The sequence below is a fragment of the Cavia porcellus genome, unplaced genomic scaffold, assembly GCF_034190915.1.
Source record: "Cavia porcellus strain 051 isolate PalLab524CR breed Dunkin Hartley unplaced genomic scaffold, mCavPor4.1 scaffold_28, whole genome shotgun sequence".
In the NCBI taxonomy this organism is placed as follows: Eukaryota; Metazoa; Chordata; class Mammalia; order Rodentia; family Caviidae; genus Cavia; species Cavia porcellus.
The window spans coordinates 25,127,064-25,146,405 of record NW_026947511.1 but is presented as its reverse complement, the minus strand read 5'-3'; the positions used below and the strand labels follow the sequence as shown (position 1 = coordinate 25,146,405).

Here is a 19,342-nt window from a genome sequence, read left to right as displayed (position 1 = left end):
CTAAGAATATTAACTATAACTAGTATCTATCTTTTTAAATATTGCAATGATAGAAAAACTACTGTTTACCTAAAACTTATATACTAATAATTCTGTGGTACTATCTTACATGTTTATCAGAACAATACCAAAATTCATGTACACCAAACTTGAAGTATAATATTCTTTTTGTATTTTAAAAGAGAAAACAGGAAAATCATGAGGCAAACAATCAAAAACCAGCAAAAGCAAATGACAGCAAAGAACAATAATGATACAGGATTTCAGAACAAGAGGATAACTATGGTAGTAATATATGTTGTTTTCTTCAAAATAGTTGCTCTGGTTCCCAAATACAGACATGCAATATTGATCAAGCAATATAATTTCCCTTTGCTCAGTTTCTTTCCCATTTACTGTATCTTTTGTAACTTTTGGATATTTATGCTTTCAGTTTCTTACACTAGTGGGACAATATTGTGTTTATATATGCAAGCTTGATTTATTTCACTTATGAGTATGGTTTCTAATTGTATCCATTTATCTATGAAAGCTTCAAATTTATAATTCTTTATGGCTGAGTCTTAGTCCATTGTGTAAAAATTTCACATCTTTTTTATCCATTCCTCAGTTGATGGGCATTTGGATTGTTTCCAAGACTGACTATTATTAATTGTGCAGCTATAAACATGGATGCACATATCTTGCTTTGATATGGTGTTTTCAGTTTTTCTGGGAAAATACCAGAAAGGCAAAATTAGGGTCAAATGGAACTTCTAACTCTAATTTTCTGAGGAATCTCCACACTGATTTTCACAGTGGTGTACCAGTCTGCCCTCTCACCAAATATGAAAAAGGGTTCCTTTTCCCCCACAGACCCTCCAGCATTTGTTATTGGTTAATTTCTTGAAAATAGACATTCTTTCTGGAGTGAAATGATATCTTAGTGTTGTTTTAATTTACATTTCTGGAATAACCAAAAATGTTGAACATTTCTCATATATTTATTTTCCATTTGTATTTCTTCATCTGACAATTGTTTAATCCATCTGAAATGATCGTTTTTGGATTGGGTCTTTAATTATGGGGAGGCTTACTTTTTCTCAATGATTATACATTACAAATAAAATTTATTTTTGCAGGACAGTTGGCAAAAGTCTTATTCCAATCTATGGCTTTTATTTTCACTCCAATGGTCATTTCTTTCAATCTGAAAAAAGCTTTTTAGTAAAACAGGATCCCAGTTCTTAATTCTTTGAAGTATATCCTGTTAAGTTTGATTTTTGTTCGTAAACTCTCTATTACTATGACCTCGATATTTCTACCTACTTTGTCTTCCAGTAGGTTTAGTATTTGTGTCTTAATATTTAGATCTTTAATTCATTTTGACTTTAGTTTACTGCATAATGACAGGCACTATTCACTAGTTTAAGTCTTCAGTGTATAGAAAGCCTGCTTTTGCAACACCACTCATTAAAAGAGACTTTTTCTAGTGAACTTGTTTGGCCCTTTTGTCAAAAATAAGATGGCTGGGTTGTTTGTAGCTGTGTCTGTATCTTTTATTCTGTACCACTGATCCTCAGATCTGTTTTATTGCCAGTACTATGCTGATTTTATATAGCATCTTTGTAGTATAATTTCAAGTCTGTGATTGTGATGTCTTCTGTCTTGCCTTTGTTGTTCAGGATTGCCTTTGCTATTCTAGGTTTCTTCTGGTTCCATATGAATTTTAGGGATGTTTTCTCTAGGTCTGTGTTGTATGTTAATGGTATTCTGATTGGGGTTGTGTTAAATCTGTATTACAGTTTTGGGAGTATGGCAATTTTCACATTATTGGTTCTTTCTATCCATGAGCAAGAGATATCTTTCCATTTTCTGAATTCCTCCTCTATTTTTTCAGAGCACTGTAATTTTCAGGGTATAAATCTTCTATGTCTTATGTTAGACTGGTTCCTAAGTATTTCATTTTTTGATGTTATTGTGAAGATTCTGTTCTTCCTAAATTCTCTCTCAATGAGTTTGTTGTTTGTGCACAAGGATGCTATTGACTTTTAAGTATTGAGTTTGTCCCTAGCTATGCTATTGAATTTCCTCACTAGGTCTGGAAGTTTGTTCGTTGGGTTTTTGGAGTCTTCTATGTAGATCATCATGTCATCTGTGAATAATGATAATTTAGCTTCTTCTTTTCTTATGTTTATTCTTTTTATTTCTTTCTCCAATATAATTAATCTGACTAGTGTTTCCAGAACTATATTCAATAGAAGTGGTGATAGTATACAACATTGTCTTGTTCCTGATTTTCATAAGATGTTAACTGTTGGTTTGTCATGGATGGTTATTATCAGATTGAAGTAAAGATTTGTTTTGATTTTCTCTAGGGCTTTTACCATGAATAAGTGTTGGATTTTATCAAAAGCTTTATCTGCATTTGTTGAGATGATCTGATTTTTGGCTTTGGCTCTGTTGAGGTGGTGTATTACAATTATTGATTTGTGTATTGTTGAATCCTATTTGGTCATGGTATATAATATTGAAATTTCCTGCATTCTGTGTGCTAGTATTTAGTTGAATAGTTTTGCATGTATGTTCATTTGGGAGTTTGGTCTGTAATTCTCTTTTTTTTGTTTGGGTCTTTCTCTGGTTTTGGTATCAGGATGTTATTTGCCTCCAAGCATGATCAGGGAAAATTGTTTCGTTTTTAATTTAATTAAAGATTCTGAGGGGTGTTGGTATTAAATCATCTCTGAATTTCTTGTAAAATTTAGCTGTGAATCCATCAGGACCTGGGCTTTTTTGTTTGTTTGTTTGTTTGTAGTTTTTAATTACATTTTCAGTTTCACTTACTGATACTGTCTATTCAGAAATTTTATATCTTCCTGATCCAGCTTTGATAATTCATTTGTTTCTAGAAATCTGTCAATTTCTTCTGTGTTTTTTATATTATAACAGTTTTTTCAAAAGTAGATATAGGTGATATGCATTTCCACAGGATCTGTAGTTATTTCACCTTTTCTGTTAGATATTGCATAAACTTGACCTATTTCTTTCTTTTTTATGGTAAAGTTGGCTAGGGGTTTATCAATTTCATTTACTCTTTAAAAGAACAAACTTTTTGATTCATTAATTATTTGCACTGTTTTCTTAGTCTCAATTGCATCAATTTCTGCTCTGATCTTTATAATTTCCTCCATTCTTTGGACTTTGGACTTGACTTGTTCTTTTTTGTAGAAGTTTTGAGGTGCAACATTCTTTTTTCCTGATTTGATAATTCATCATTGTAAATTTCCCTTTGAAGACTGTAATTGTTGCATTCCTGAGGTTCGAGAAAGTTGTATTTGCATTTTTGTTTTACTGTGTATTGAATAATATCTTGTTTAATTTATTCCATGACCCATTGATTGTTCAGTAGGTTGCTATGTAATTTGCATGTGTTTATTGAGTTTTGTGATTTCTTTTTTCATTAATTTCCAATTTCATTGCACTACGGTCAAATAATGTACATAGGATTATTTCAGTACCTTTGCATTTACTTAATAGTCTGTTTTAGAGAATCTCTCATGTGCAACTGAGAAGAAATTGTATTCAGATGTTGTTGAGTAGACTACTCTGTACAATCTATTAAATCCATTTGTTTAGATCTTTGATTTAGTTCTATTATTTCTTTGCTGTTTTTTTGTCTAGTAGATCTGTCTCTTTGTGATAGTGGGCTGTTAAGGTACCCCATTATAATTGTATTATTGCTTATTTTATTTTTAATACCTATTGGTATTAGTCTTACATAGTTGGGTGCTCCCACATTTGGTACATTTATATTTATGATTGTTATCTCTTCTTCTTGAAGTTTTCCCTTAACAACTATGTAGTAACTTAACTTTCTTTATCTCTTTAATCATTCTCGATTTGAAGGTGATATTGTCTGCAAACAGAATAACTACTCGTTGTTTTCTGGGTGGCATGCGGTATTGTTTCTCATTCTCTGACTTTCAGTCTATGAATTTCTTTTCAAGCTAAATGCACATACAGCATGTTGTTGGATTTTATTTCTTGATTCACTCTACCACTCTGTTTCTTTTGATTGGTGAATTAAAGCCATTTAGATTACTGGTTATAACAGATGTATATTGGCTTATATTCAGCATGCTATCCTTCTGCCATTGATTACATACTTTTTCCCTGTGTTTAATTGTTTTTCCTGCTTGTTGGTTTGTTTCTGCTGTTGTTCTTGGAACTGTGGTGCTCTGTATCTCTTTGTAGAGTATCTTTCATTACTCTTTGTAGACTTGGTTGGGAGGTAATGAAGTGCTTCAGTTTTTTCCCTTTTGTGGAAGTATCTTATTTCTGCAATGATTTTATTTTTTTTTATTTTTTTATTTTTTTGTAATGGGGATCATGCTCACAACCTCATGTTTGCGTCACAGATATTATGCTGATGAGCTGTATCCCTAGTCTCTCTCCATTGATTTTGAAAGATAGTTTTCAGGGTACATCAATCTGAGTTGAAAATCTTCTTTTTGTTCTTAAAACCCTTTACTCTGTGTTCCTCTTGACTTCATGGTTTGTGTTGAGAGTCTGCCATGAGTCTGCTAGGGTTTCCATTATAGGCAATCTGTTTCTTTTCTCTAGTGGCTTTTAATATTCTTTTTTTTATGCTGAATTTCTGTGATCTTGATTATATATTGAAGTATAGATTCATTTTTGGTTGTGACTAATTTGAGTTCCTGTATGTCAGGTTCTTTTCCCATGCTTGGAAATTTTTCTGCTATTGCATCTGCAAATATTCTTTTTCTGTCATTGTGTTGCCTCATTTTTCACTGATACCTATCAGTCATATTTTTTGTCTTTTCATAATCTTGAAATTGTTGGATTATTTCCTGATTCCTTGTTATTTTTAAAAGTTTTTTTTTTCTTTCATAACTACTATTCACAATCCTGTCTTCTATGTCTGAGAGCCTGTCTTCAATTTAATTGATGTGATTTTGCCAACTTTCAATGCATTTTTTGATTTCCTGGATATTTCATTGACTCTATTTTATGCATTCTAATTGTTTCATGTTTTATTCATTCAAGATTTCCATCATTTTCCTATTTTTTAAATTTTTTTTTATTTTTTTCATCTATATCTTCTTTGGATATAGTCACCAATTCTTTCATTATGTTTTTAATTTCTGTTTTTAACCTGCATGATTATTTCTGATCTAATTACCTTTACTGATTCCTGGAGTTGTTTCTTTATTTCTGTTTCTATCATTTAAGAAATTCAGGTTCTGATTTCCAATTGAATCCATGTGTGTGTCTACTGGACTTGAGCTGGATGGGCTGGAAGCTTGAGATTTGAGTTTCTTCTTTCATTTTGGCATTTCCTTATGTTGCCAAATCAGCTGGATAACAAGTTCTAGTTGCTTCCTTTGCTCGTGGCCTGGTAACTGCAGGCTTCACTGAAAGTTGCCAATGGCTCTGGATTTTTCCCCACAGATACCCAGTCCCCATGGGCCTTGGAGATGGTTTTCAGGAATTTTCAGTTCCCTGGGCATGGACTGCCAGTCTCCATGGGCCTATTCAAGGGCTCTCAGAGGAGTGTGAGTCACTCTACATGGACTTCATGTCTCCGCATGCTTCAGCAAGGGTTCCTAGATGACTGCAAGTTACTAAGAGCAGACTCCCCATCCCTGTGTGCTTCAGTGAGGGTTTTCAGATTATTGGTTTACTGGCAGAGCTTTCCAGTCCTGACAGGCCTCAGAGATGGTCAAAGTTTAATATTCTTATCTAGTACTACACAAAAATGTATAGGGTAGCAAGATTGTTTTTTGTTTTTCCATTGCAGTGTTTACTGCTATATTTTGTACAACGAACATCTTAGGAATGAGAAAAGAGAACAATTTTAGTGAGGCATTATTAAGACACAGAACTGCAAAAAGCCATGACAAAATGAATTGCACACTAATATGAATAATGTAGCCAAGAATGGTGGCACACTCCTGCAATCCTCGTACTTTGGCAAGTGTAACTGTGTGTTTTCCAGTCTAGACTGGGCATTTTAACACCTTAGCAGGAACATGCCTACAAAGAAACAAACAAATAATAGGCTGGGAATATTACTCAGTGTAAAAATTCTGAATTCAATCCTCACTAATAAAACAAACAAGCAAACTTTTAATCATGTATATTCAGGATTAAATTCATATTCATCTTCTGGGTTGACCTAACAACTCAGTGAGGAAGAGATAAAATGTAGAACACAGAGGAGGGAGGGACAATTATCTGTGTTTTGCTGCACATAGAACGAAGAACCAACTAATTTTTTTTAGGATCACAAAAGACACAATGAGAAAAATAAATTATTTCATGAAATACATTAATTACAGAGATGTTGTTGCAAAGTAAATTGCCTCTCTCATTGTAAGACAAAATTTAAATCAGTCTTCTTTCTAGAAACTAAGAATTATTTTAAGTTTTTTGCGAGTGAATGAGATTGGCAGAATATAGTGTTCTTCGGGAATGAGAAATACTATCAAAAAGAAGAGTTGGCCTAATAAGTTACTTTGAATAGGTTGAAAGATAAAAGATAAGGGTTGTAATAATAAAAATTCAGTTTCAAAAGAACAAAGCTCAGTTGAAGTGCTTATGAGTTATAATTCGGCTCTTAAAAAATACCAGTTTTGGGGCCAAGGAATGTAGCTCAGTGACTGTACCTGCCTGACAAATACAAGTTCCTGAGTTTGATTCCTGATACCAACAAAATAAAAAAAAGTAAAATAAAATAAAAATATCACTTTTAAACATGTTATATACTATATATATATATATAATTGGTGGTGGTATATGTGTATGTGCTTGTGTGTGCATATGATTTTTGTGATTCTGGGGATTAAATCCAGGAGCTCCCTCACTTTTTGTTTCTTAGATAGAGTCACAATAATTTTCCAGGCAGCCTCTTTCTTGCAATCCTGCTGTTTCAGGATCCTGAGTAGCTGGCTATAGACATGTACCGCTCTGCCCAGTTACAGTGTTATTTAACTTGTATTTTCATAGGTGTAAAAAGACAATACTAAATTATTTTTTTGAGATAAAACTTGATTGGATTTTTTAAATATTCTGCCTTTTTATATATTACTTGTAGTTGGTTATAGCTAAGACTTTTTCTGGCTCAACCCAAGAGAACTAGTAACAGAGAGGAAGGTTCCTGGAAAAAAAAGAAAAGGATAAAATCAAATCATGATGAAAGAATAAAAAATACAATATAAATTCCATGGATTTATTATAATATTTATTTGTAATTCTAGTTTTATTTTATTATATTATATTTAAAATGAACTAAAAAGCCAGGTGACTGATTCAGGAAGATTGTAGTTTTAAAGACAGCCTGGACAGGTGGCAGAATACTATCTCAAGCAAACAAAGGAAAAAAGAAACTAAATACAGATATAGGCACATTAATTATATGTATGAGAAATTGTAGGTATATAATTGTCTTTAATCTTCCATATTTAACCAGAATTTGCTTTGTGCTATTTTAGTAAGTTATCATCAAACATATTACTGTAACTGTCTAAGGTTTTCTATCAAAGTGGTCCCTTGGCTATGGTTTTGTGTGGTAGCATGAATTTCAATTGGCTCTCACACTGTGATAGAGGATGGGTTGACTAAGAGGACTATGTAGGCTTTATAATTGTGCATGCACACAGACACATAGACACATACAAACACACCTGCACATATGCACACACATAACAGATTCATAGCTTGTTGTTTTATTCAGAACAGTTCTAAGACCCTTTCGTATTGCTCAAGTTGGCTCCTTTGATTTTATTTTAAGAGGATTGTTGTATGTAAAGAGTTTTTGAAACCATTGCTTTCAATGTAATTTTTTAAGTACAGAGCTTGCTTTGACATTTTGTAAGCACTGAAATGATAGAAAACTCTAATTGCTATTATAATATTGTTGACTTTCTTTTCAAGTTATTTTATACTCACGTCCCTATAGAATAGCCTGTATTTGAAATTATTCTTAGGAAAGTTGCAGTCTTTTAAGTACCTCTAAGTGTGAAGACTCATGAATATGTCTCTTATTTGAAGTTTATTATTAATTAACAATAAAATACATGATCCCTCACTACAAATCTAGATGCTGGTGTTACAAAGCAATGTTGAGATCTTAATTGATTAAAATTATTTGTAGTGCTACTTCTTTCAAGTACTTATGAGAACTTCACAATCTTTGATCCCACTTATAATTATAGTCTTAGGTTAACCAATGGTAACCTTATGTAGTAAGGATATATGTAATCACTTGAATAAATAAATACACATTTTCACTGCATTATGGAGATATTGTTAACATTTTAATAACTGTAATTTGATGTGATTTTAGACATAAACACAGTACTGCCTCTGTCACAGTAATCAAGATAAGGAAACATATACATCAAGATTACATCTTGCTCATTCCCCTTTGAGTTTTTTGTTTGTTTGTTTTGTTTTGTTTGGTGCTGAAGATTGAACTCATGACTTCAAGCTTGCCAGGCAGGCAATTATGCCGCTGAGCTAAGTCCCCAGCCATTCCCCTTTGTAATCTAATCGTTATTGCTCCATTTCCCCCAAAATCACTGACCTCCAAGTTACAACTATGCTTTGGTATTTTTAAAATATTATGTAGTGATACATTACATATTACATATGTAACTTTCTTTACTTGTGTCCGTGATTTTCACACTAACGTATGCTATTTATTTGTAATAATAGTCTGTTAAATAAACATGAAGTTTACTAAATTAACCTATGTTTTTTTAACATCTGAGTTGTTCCTGTTTCTTGGATATTGATAATAAGCATGCTATGTTTGTGTACACATTGTAATGTGTATATGTGTTTCTTTTTCATTGGGGTAAATCCTGACTAATGAAATGGCTAAATCCTATGGAATGTTTAATGTGTTAATAAATGCATGGGTACATTTTTTAAAAATTTTATTTAAAAGGAAAAAAAAAGAAAAAATAAAACAAGACAAAAGAGTGTAACGGTACAAGTAATACAGGACTACAAAAACAGTAAGAAATCACCAGTTAATAGATTACACATTGTCATCTTAGAAATAGTTGCTCAAGTCACAGGATCAAAGCATACAAAGTAGACATTCAAACAGTGAGACTGCAAAGAGTTTTGTTCAATGATCCAACAAAAACATCGTAATACGGTCATCTATCCTAACACACCAAAACACCCTCGCAGTTGTATCCTTTAGAGCACCTTTTTTCCCTCTCTTTTTTTACAACAAAATTTACACATGTTGGGTTTTATTACCCTCATAGTTCTTCATACTTTTTTTGGAAGAAAATAAAACCAAATATGACAAAACAAAGCTGTCAGTCAAAACCAAGAATAGACATAGTACATGATATAAAAACATAGTACAAGGTTATCAACAATGGTTACCATAATGCCACTTGTTTCCTTAAAAAGAATTGTCTATATCATTAGGTATAATTAAGTTGAACAAAACAGTATAGAACAAGACCAATAAAACCTAAACATTATAAACTTTACAGGACTTCAAAAGAAGATAATCAAACCAGAATGGGCATCACAGTGAATCTTATTGCCTTCAAAGTAGTACACATGGATACATTTACGTCTAACTTTTTCCTGCTAAGTTTATCACTACACTTTCTTTAAACACTTTTCAGGACTAATGTGTGAGGAAACAGCATAATGCCTGTGCCATGAGCTACTTCATAGCCATTTACTTCTGACTATGTCACATACAATGATGCATTCACTTGCTTCTACAAATAGGCTTTTAGTTTGAAAACATAAAAATCTCTTTGTATACAGAGTGTAACTCTTCCTTCGGGATTGTTCAAACATCTCTTTTGTTGTATTCTAGTGTTGTATTTTATATATAAGCAGCCAATTTAGTTTACTTTGTTCTACTCTTGTGGGGAATTCTTACATCCCACAAAGCAAACTTCAATATAGCAACTTTGAATGCTATGTCTAAAAGTCTAATAGAGTTCTGAATTACCGTTTGTAGAGCCACCAACTCACAATAATGTGTGACTTGTTATATATTCTTCCTTGTTTTATTTCACTGAAATAGTGTCAGGTTTATATGGCCTGTTTAAGCTCGCATAGCTTCTATGCCTGGGATGTAGCCAGTATTTTCTTTCTCTATTAACTGTGTCTGGGATTGCTTTGCAAATATAGATAGATGAATTTGATTTTGTACCTGGCAGTCTGACAATTTCTAGAAGTAAGAGATTTCATGTATGTTAAGAAGTATATGTTATGTCCACTGGGGAGGCAAACCCCACAACTTGCCTTTTCTCAAAATTGGTACTATGGAATACTGTCAAAACATCTTTTCAGGATATTGAAAATGTGATGTATCGAATACTGCAGCAAGTGCTTTTGTGAATCCACAGAACTAAAAAGAAAACTGGGAAATGTGGTCAAATACCCTGAGGACCATGTAAGGGACATTTTTTGCATCTGCTATTACAGTGCCCTTTAATGTATCACTGATAATGAAGACATATATTGCCATTTTCTTCTCACTTATTGGAAGCCTTTCTTCATGTCCACATTAGCTTCCAATATGCAATGCTGATAGACCTACTGCAACCTGACAAGGCCAGCTATGTTCCTTCTGTGAGCTTTGCAATATTGCCCTTTTTATTACTGACATGTCCTTGAAATGGTGCATTTGAACTTTATCAGATTTTCTTGCAATATTCATTGCTTATGTTTTGTCCTGATAAAAAAGTACTAAATATGCTTTATAAAAATCTGGGAACAGGGGCCTGGGGATTTAGCTCAGCGGCATAAGCACCTGCCTTGCAAGTGTGTGGTTGCGAGTTCGATTTCCAGTACCGGTAAAAAAGAAAGAGACAAAAAAAAAATCTGGGAACAAATCAGTACCAAAGACAAAAGACATATAATATTACAGAACCCATAGATAATAATTAATAAAATGTGTTAATGTGCTTCAGTTTCTTTCACATGCACATATTTTTGTGTATGTGTGTGTGTATATATATAAGTATAAAATCAGTTGAGAGCATATTACACGAAAGTTTTCTTTTTGTTAGATATTCTCTGAAATTCTTATTCTATATTTAAAAACATAAGAATGCATTTTAGCTCATATAGGCTGTGTTCAAATGTCTGTTGTAAGAATAAAAAGAAATTCGCATAGATAGTGGTTTTGCTATAGAGATTGATTCAAATGATAAAATTTTCCTCACTTGGATATGTTACAATTTATTTATATGCATGGTGGCAATGCTTTGCTTTTTAGGCAGACATTCAGACCTAGTAGACTGAGTAATAAATTGGTGTTTAAACTTATTATTCTTCCTATGCTTCTGCTGCTTCTATTACTATCAATATCATCACTGTGCTTGCTGCTTCTTTCACTATTATTATAATCATCATTACTATAATGTCTCCAAAAAGAGCAAATTTCTACCTTCTGATCAGTGGGAATAGTTATGCTGCCAAATTAACCATACATCATCAATTCCTATGTATGAAGAAGGTTCAAATCATTCTGTATATTCTTGGGGAAAAAAGTTTCAAAGTCTATATCTAATTTCTTGAGGGATGAGGAATCCATAAAAGATTTGGTTGTCTAAAATAATGTTCAGCATTTTGAAAGAGAAGTATTCTTTAATTTTTTGTTGTGGTATTAGGAATTGAACCCAGAACTCTGGTAGACAGCTACAATCCCAGTCACTACTGTATCACATTGTACTGTATTCTGTCGTATTGTATTGTATTGTATTGCATTGCATTGTATTGTACTGTACTGTACTGTACTGTACTGTACTGTATTGTATTGTATTGTATTGTTTTGTATATTTTGAGGCAAGGTCTTCCCAAACCACTAAGTTGTTCAGGATAGCCTAGAATTTGTGATCTTCCTTCTTCACCCTTCTAAATTGCTGAAATTATGAGCATGTGCTTCTACACATAGGTTTAGTTTTACTAAATAAATATTCATTATATTTCCTGATGCATTGTAACTAAAGAAGCAATAGTCTTATAGAATTGACAAGAAAATTGAATAAGGTTTTATAAATCATCAGTCCAATCTCTTCACTTATGTATAAGGAAGCTATCATTTGAAAAGCTAAGTTCTTGTTTAATGTCACAAGGTATTAAGAACAGCATTTGACCTAAAATCTGAGAGTCAATAATTGTATTACGATCTTCCACAGTCCATACCTTACTGTAAGAACTTTGACCATTGCCATAAGTGGTTAGTAACTTAGAAATAGCATATAAACTCATAGCTTTTCCTTAAACATCTTTGGTTCTTTAGTAGTTTAGATGATTAATATAGCTTATTCTAGATGGATTTCAAAACAAAAGGTAGTGACTTACACTCACACAATTTTTTGATAATATATGTCAAAATTGAATCTATCTCAATTTTGTACAACTTAGAGTTAGAGAACAAGCCTGGGAAGTGAATAAACTTTCTTTTAGTTGGTTTTCCAGGAGATTATTTGCCTCAGGAGAGGCAGCAGTGGAGCAGAGGAAGGGCTGAGTCATCTATGTGCTCCAGACACCAATTTTACTATGGTCCAGAATTCATAACTGGCACAGGAGGAACCAAAGACCAGCTCAGTGTGGTGAGGCTCAAAGTTCTCAAATACCTTACCTCCTTTTCTCCCTGAGGAGTACATTAATCCTGTTTGAACATTTTCCTAGACTTGTAAATTTTAAGTCATCAGTTTCCACATTTATCATGTATTCGTGTCACCAAATGCATAGTATATAAAACAAGTACCAGACCCAATTCTGAAGTAGCCCTTCATATACTTGTATGAGGTTAGACAAATTTGTTTAAATTTAAAGCTCATTATTCTAAGCTATGATAGTAACATTAAAACATTAGCCTTTCAGCTATACTGTTAAGAATAAAAAGCCATCTATTCATTTCATTGCAGATGTTAGAAAAATAATTAGTAATACATATTACTTTATTTATTTATTTATTTATTTATTTATTTATTTATCTTTGTACCAGGGATCAAACTCATGGTCTTGCCAGGCAGGTGCTTATGCCACGCAGCTAAATCTTCAGCTCCACAAACTACTTTATTTCTGACCTATCCTCTCAACCTGGAATTTTCTAGTGCAATACTATTTTGGCCTTTTTTTTTGTGTAAAATGATATACTATAAGACAAATAATGATAATACATAGTAATAATAAATAATGTTGGTAAGAGAATATTCCTAGTCATTGGAAAATGTCTTAGTTCATTATCTTTTTCCCCCCAAAACAGTAAATAATTGTAGTTTTACTATTTTGCAGGTTAAGAAATTAACCGTATTTCAGATCACTTTGGGACTGCCTACAGAAGATTTTATAATAAGAAAGCATTGAAATAGAAAAATGTGACATTACTACTGAATTCTGATATGAGAGGCAACTGATTAATTATTAATTTTATTAGCACTAAATGTTTCAGGAAAAAATGAGGTATTTCATCTTGATTAGGTTTAGAAACAGCCCAGTGTAGAGGACATATTTCTATCATCTTTGAGAGTTTTTGTTAGAATAAATATTTGCTAAGGCAACTTTAAGAGATGATTTTAAACTAAGATATGAAGAAAAGTCAATCAAGAGAGACGTTTATTTGAATTTTAAAGAAGTAATACATGTGAAACTATATTAAACTTTGTTTAGTGCAATAACATTTTACAGTGAAAATTAAATGAATATAGCAAGCAGCTATCAAGAACCCTGTCATTCCAGGTAATATCTGAAGAAGCTGAGGTACAGAGACATTTGGTAACATATCTAAATTTTCAACAGAAGAATAAGTTTGCTTCAAAAGAGAGGGATACAAATTTACCTAAAAAAGCTTATGAAGTATACAGGAGATTGATGGGATAAAGGATTAAAAGGAAAGAAAGAGGAGAGAAAAATAATAGAAAGAAATAAACTTTGGTTGCACCAGTTAGGTCCGTACACAAGTTTAAAACATAAAGTGGTACTAGGTTTCACAACTGTTTTCAGGATAAGGTAGTATTACATTTTGTTCTGAGAAAACCAATATTTCAAAGATACATAGCCGAAAAAGCTATAATCACTCATTAGAGGGCCAGAATTCAAATTCAGGCTCACATTATTGAACAATGTAGGATACTTCTGATACATGATACAGACTGAGAGGAGCTGATCTCTCATACTGAAGTTGACAAAACTCCCACTACCACAATTACTTCTTTCAGATTTCTAGGTTTCTAGTGAAATAAAATATGTCATTTTAAAGGTATTGTATACAAAACAGCTCATAATTTTTCCTCTTAAAAATACTTACTCTTTTTATTATTTGTCTTTAATGACAAAGAAGTTAATACATTACCTCAAAACTGGGTTAAGAACTTTTCTCTTCCTTAGTTTCCATTTAATTTAAATTGTTATAGTATGCATTTAACTTTTTATTTTCACAGTACTATCCTATCTCTTGTCTTACAAAATATGAAATGTTGCCAGAATGTGCTATGAGCATTCCCCCACTGATTTTGCTCATGAAAAGAAGAGGTCAGTTTGCGTGATTTTGCAAGTAGGCTATTAATGCCACAATACAGACAAAGAAAAGGACAAAAATATGTGGGTGTAATTTGTGCACTTATCTTGTTCTTCGAATCACCAGCAATAAATTGGTATTTTTGACTTCCAATAAAAATTTCTTTTAGTTTTTGGTGTCTTACTTCAGCTTGGGGTTGATTAAAACATTGGAATTGGTAAAAGTATGTGTCACTACATGGTAGCATACAGTTCAAGGAATCAGCGAAGCCAGTTAAAGAGAACAGATCACAGAAGTAGCACCAGAGGCTTCCAATTAAGTGACAAGATTCAAGAAAGATAATTTAATTAACCAAATATATTCATATGGTACAGGGACCTTCTGATGGATCAAGTCCGGAAATTGCTAGACGTTTTGTCTAGAATATGTTAAAAGAGGGGCTGGAGGTTTAGCTCAGCGGCATAAGCGCCTGCCTTGCAAGCAGGCAGTCGTGAGTTCGATCCCCAGTACCGATAAAAAGGAAAAAGACAAAAAAAAAAAAAAAAAAAAAAGAATATGTTAAAAGAATATATAAAATTGCTAATAATAAATGATTTTCTAGAAGTTTCCTACTAATAAATTCATGTTAGCAATTCTTAAGAAAAGGGAATAATTGTGCTATGATCATTGCTGTCCATAGTTATAGCAAAGAACTGCAAAGGATCAACATATGGATAGCAAATGTTCAGCACAGTAGGGGCATTGTTGAGAGGAGAAGTATTAAAATCTGATAGAAGATGGATGAAATTAATATGAAGGTCTTCTCTGTAGAGGAATGGGAGGTATTTAGCACAAGTGTTTGAGAAGAACATACTGGTTAAAGAGTCAAGAGATGAAACAGAATCTGAAATCACTAGTAGAGAAGAAATGAATAATCTTGTTCCACACTGTGAGTTAATCATTATGTGTCATATCTTTAGTGTGGTCCCAATGAAAGTCAATCCCTTGGCAATCACTAACATACTCAAAATATTTTGTGCAAACAATGTTAAAGGAAATTAGAGCTAATCTAGGTGGTAAGTCTTCAATAGCCACATTCTCATGAAAAAAAATTAAAATCTTGGTTCAACATATGGAAAATGGAAGCCTAGTGATGTGTAGGATATATTGTGTGTGTGTGTGTGTGTGTGTGTGTGTGTGTGTGCTTGCGTGTGTGTGATCTACTTTGTTTTTTTCTCATTGCTAGTTGTGTTTACTGCTATCATTGATCATTTTGCTTCATTCATCCATAAGCATTTGTGTGATAGATTGTGGAAATAAGAAAGTAAGCAAGGAAGATTTGTCCTTAACTCACAAAGTAGGCAGCTCAGCAATTACCTATCTACGACAGAGAACGGAGAAGGATGAGGAAACATTTTTCAAGGATTTCCAAGTCAGTTTAGAGAATATGTGAGCAAACTATTTCAATCAAGTTAAAATTAAAGAGAATGAGCACTGGTTGTTTATAATGCACACTAAAGTTCAAGTTTAGTTATTCATTATACAAGCCCCTAGAAAATTTAATTTTTTGATAATTTTAGGGACATTTGGGTCTTTTATAATTTTAATAATCATTTTATTTGTTTATTTACTGTAATCACTTTTAATTGTGGCAATCATTTGTTGGATAGCTCAACTACTATTGGCGGAGTAAGAAAACTTACTTTGTATCATTGTTGTTTTCTTTTTATTTCAAAATTTATTGTTTTTTAACTTATATATCGTAAAATTACATACCCATTTTAAAGTGTAAATCTCAGTGATCTTTAGTACATTATAAGGTTTCGTGATCATTACCACTATCTAATTCCACATTATTATTGTCATTCCAAAGGAAAACCAATCCCATTGGTAGTCAATTTGTGTTCCTCACCCTCCTGGTAAATACTAATCAAATCTATGCCCCAATAGGTTTTCCTATTCTGGATATTTCATATCACATTTATCTCCCCTGACGTGTGTACTTTGTAATACTTGAAGTTTTTTCACTTAGCGTAATGATGACACAGTGTGTATCAGTGTGTGATTCCTTCCAATGGTCAAATACTATTTTATACTCTAGATATATATTTGTTTATCCCTCTATTACAAATATACGTTTGAATTATTTCTACTTTTTGGCTGTTATACACCACATTGTTATGAACAGTTATGCATAAGTTTTGCCACTGATTTAAGCCTTCACTTGTCTTGAGTGTTTAACTAGAAGAAGAACTGCTAAGTCATATGTTAACTCTGATTATCCTGGGAAAGTAATTCAAAGACCTTTCCAAATCTGCCAAAATGATATTTTTCATTTCCATATCAATGTCTTACTTTCTTTTTTTCCAGACCCCAGAGGAACTTGAGGATGTTTCTGATCTTGAAGAGGATCATGAGGTTCGCAGCCACACTAGTGTTCAGACAGAAGGGAAGACAGACCAGGTATGCTGGCTTCATGGGAGGAAAGCAGTGCACTGTCCCATTGAGGATTGTGCCCTCTTGTCAATCAGGCAGTTCTTTTTGAGTGAGACTCCTGGATGTAGAACTGTTTATTCTGGATCACAAGAAGAAAGGCCTTAGAATTCAGAAGCAGTAGTATAAGAAAATTATCTCCTGTACTTTGAGAACTCACTACAAGACCACTAAAGGTTTGGCAGTGAATCACTCTATATTCCCTTTGATCTTTTTAAGAGTTCTATGAATATAAAACATGATATGCATGTTTGTTTAGAGTAAAAAAGATAAACCTAAATCTTCCCACTTTTTGTTTGCAATAACCTTTTCTAGTCCTACCCTACACACACAGACACACACACACACACACACACACACACACACATTTTACAGTTTTGAAGATATTAATCCCAATTTCTGTATTGTTCTGAAAAGTTTTGCTTTATTTATCCTCACTGCATGGGCATTTGGAAAGTTTGGCCCTATAGCAATTAACAGCCTGCAACTGTAGACCCAACCTTACAATTTGGATCCAAGATCTAGGTAAGACAGCATAGCAACTAAGACTGCCAGGAACTCCCTCTCAACGGGCTTTCTCCTGCCTGAATTATTGGAGAAAGTCTGTTTTTCACTGTCCAGTTCTGACTTTTGTAGAGTGACAATGTTAATAAAACCATCTACATGAGAAGTTTTTTGTGGCAATTAGCTGAGTTCACTGCCATAATACCTAAAACAGCATCTACCTCATAAAGTTCTCAATGATTATTCATTAGTAGTAATAACAGCAGTCACAGGAATGTTTCATCATAATGTTCACCACAATCATCATTGTTTCCATTATTACTCCAATAATTAACTTCAGTGACCTAAAATCTAGTCTGGGAAAGCCAATTTAAAACTGCATCCTGGTCACTCACAGATCTGTCTGATTAGAAACACTGATTAGAAACACTACGTAGCATAATTTGAGCATACTGCGTCTTTGTAGCCTTGTTACATGATCTTTTTTGAAGTCATTCAAGTGAGGATCTGTTTAGTAAATCCTAGGTTAGGAATGTGTGTGGGTGTACATTTTCTTTAGTCAAAAGACTGATATTGCCTGAAGTGTTTTCCTATACCATTGTGTAATAAGATTGGTGGGAAGGGAATGGAAATAAGTGTGAGCTTTACCAAATTTAGCTCATAATGTTTTGGATTTCTATTTCCAAAGACTGTAAAGGAAAAAATTTGAAAATATTTTGTGTCAAACAAAGCCAAAGAATAGATTATCTTTTTACTTTTCGTTCTGAGTTCTTTTTTCAATCTTAAAAAAATATTGTGCAAAAGTATTTTGTTTTCATATACATGAACTAATGTTAAAAACTGTTACTTTAAAGCTTACTAAAATATTTTATTACAAATAATAGCCAGTGTTTATATAATACAGCCATATCTCAGCATTCATTGGCTCCAGAACTGAACAACCATAGTATTCATCCCTTTTGGAAGAGAAAAAGTGTTTTATCGCTGAATGTTTGCATCAGTTCTATGGTAGGTCAGGAACAATGCAGAGGTCCTATATATTTCTGGTTATTGTTTTGTAATTTTGTACATTATAAATGCTAATTCAGAAGCTTTTAAAGTTAAGAGCCATACCACTTAGTCTAAAAGGTTTATATTAGCCTGGTAGAGGCTAGTATTAGCCCAACAAAATGTGAAAGTTCTGGAACAAATTATTTCTAATTAAATTATTTCTTATGAAATAAGAAATAGTAACCGGCTAGGACTCCTAAAATAAACTAACAGTGAGTACCAAGGTACCATTTTAGTTGCTTTTATAGCTTACCAATATTTTCTCATTTGTTATAAAGCACAAATATACAATGACCTATTAAGTGAAAAAAGTTATTTTAGGAAAATTCCATATTTCCAGGCCCTGAGATTGTCTTATTAGCTATGAGATGCAGTGTTTTGCTAGAACTATTTTCCTCCAAGATTGGAAATAGTAGGATCCCATGTCTATCTTTCACATGAGAGTCATGCCCTGCCAGTAAACACCATCAGGACCTGGCCAGACAGTTAGCATTTGATAATGCATTTAGGTAATGCCATCATCTTGGGTTTTCAATTTATTACTGATTGGACTGTTAGTTGTATGGAAGTCCTTTCACATTAGAAACCATTCAGGGCACACAGAGTCTGGATTTAAGCTCCTTCCAATCTACCTGGTATCATTGAGAGCAGATCAAATAACAGTCAAACTGGACATACATTTTGTTGGTGGTAAACTTTCCACATGCCTTCAGTGAAATGAGTGGTGCTGAATCACTGGAGCCACAGAGCAGGTGTAAGGGCTTAAACATATTGACAGAAAGACATTTTACTGAA

The 19,342-nt window shown here is 32.9% G+C and overlaps 1 protein-coding gene across 7 annotated transcripts in view; it reads left to right on the top strand.

Annotated features, from left to right (window-relative positions):
* Ctnna3 (catenin alpha 3) overlaps positions 1-19,342 on the top strand; it is a 1,637,747-nt gene that overhangs the window by 1,466,178 nt on the left and 152,227 nt on the right. For all 7 annotated transcript variants that reach the window (XM_063239556.1, XM_063239557.1, XM_063239560.1 and 4 more), the window contains one exon: positions 16,871-16,963. In XM_063239556.1, coding sequence (XP_063095626.1) covers positions 16,871-16,963 — 93 coding nt within the window. The remainder of the gene's footprint in view (positions 1-16,870; positions 16,964-19,342) is intronic.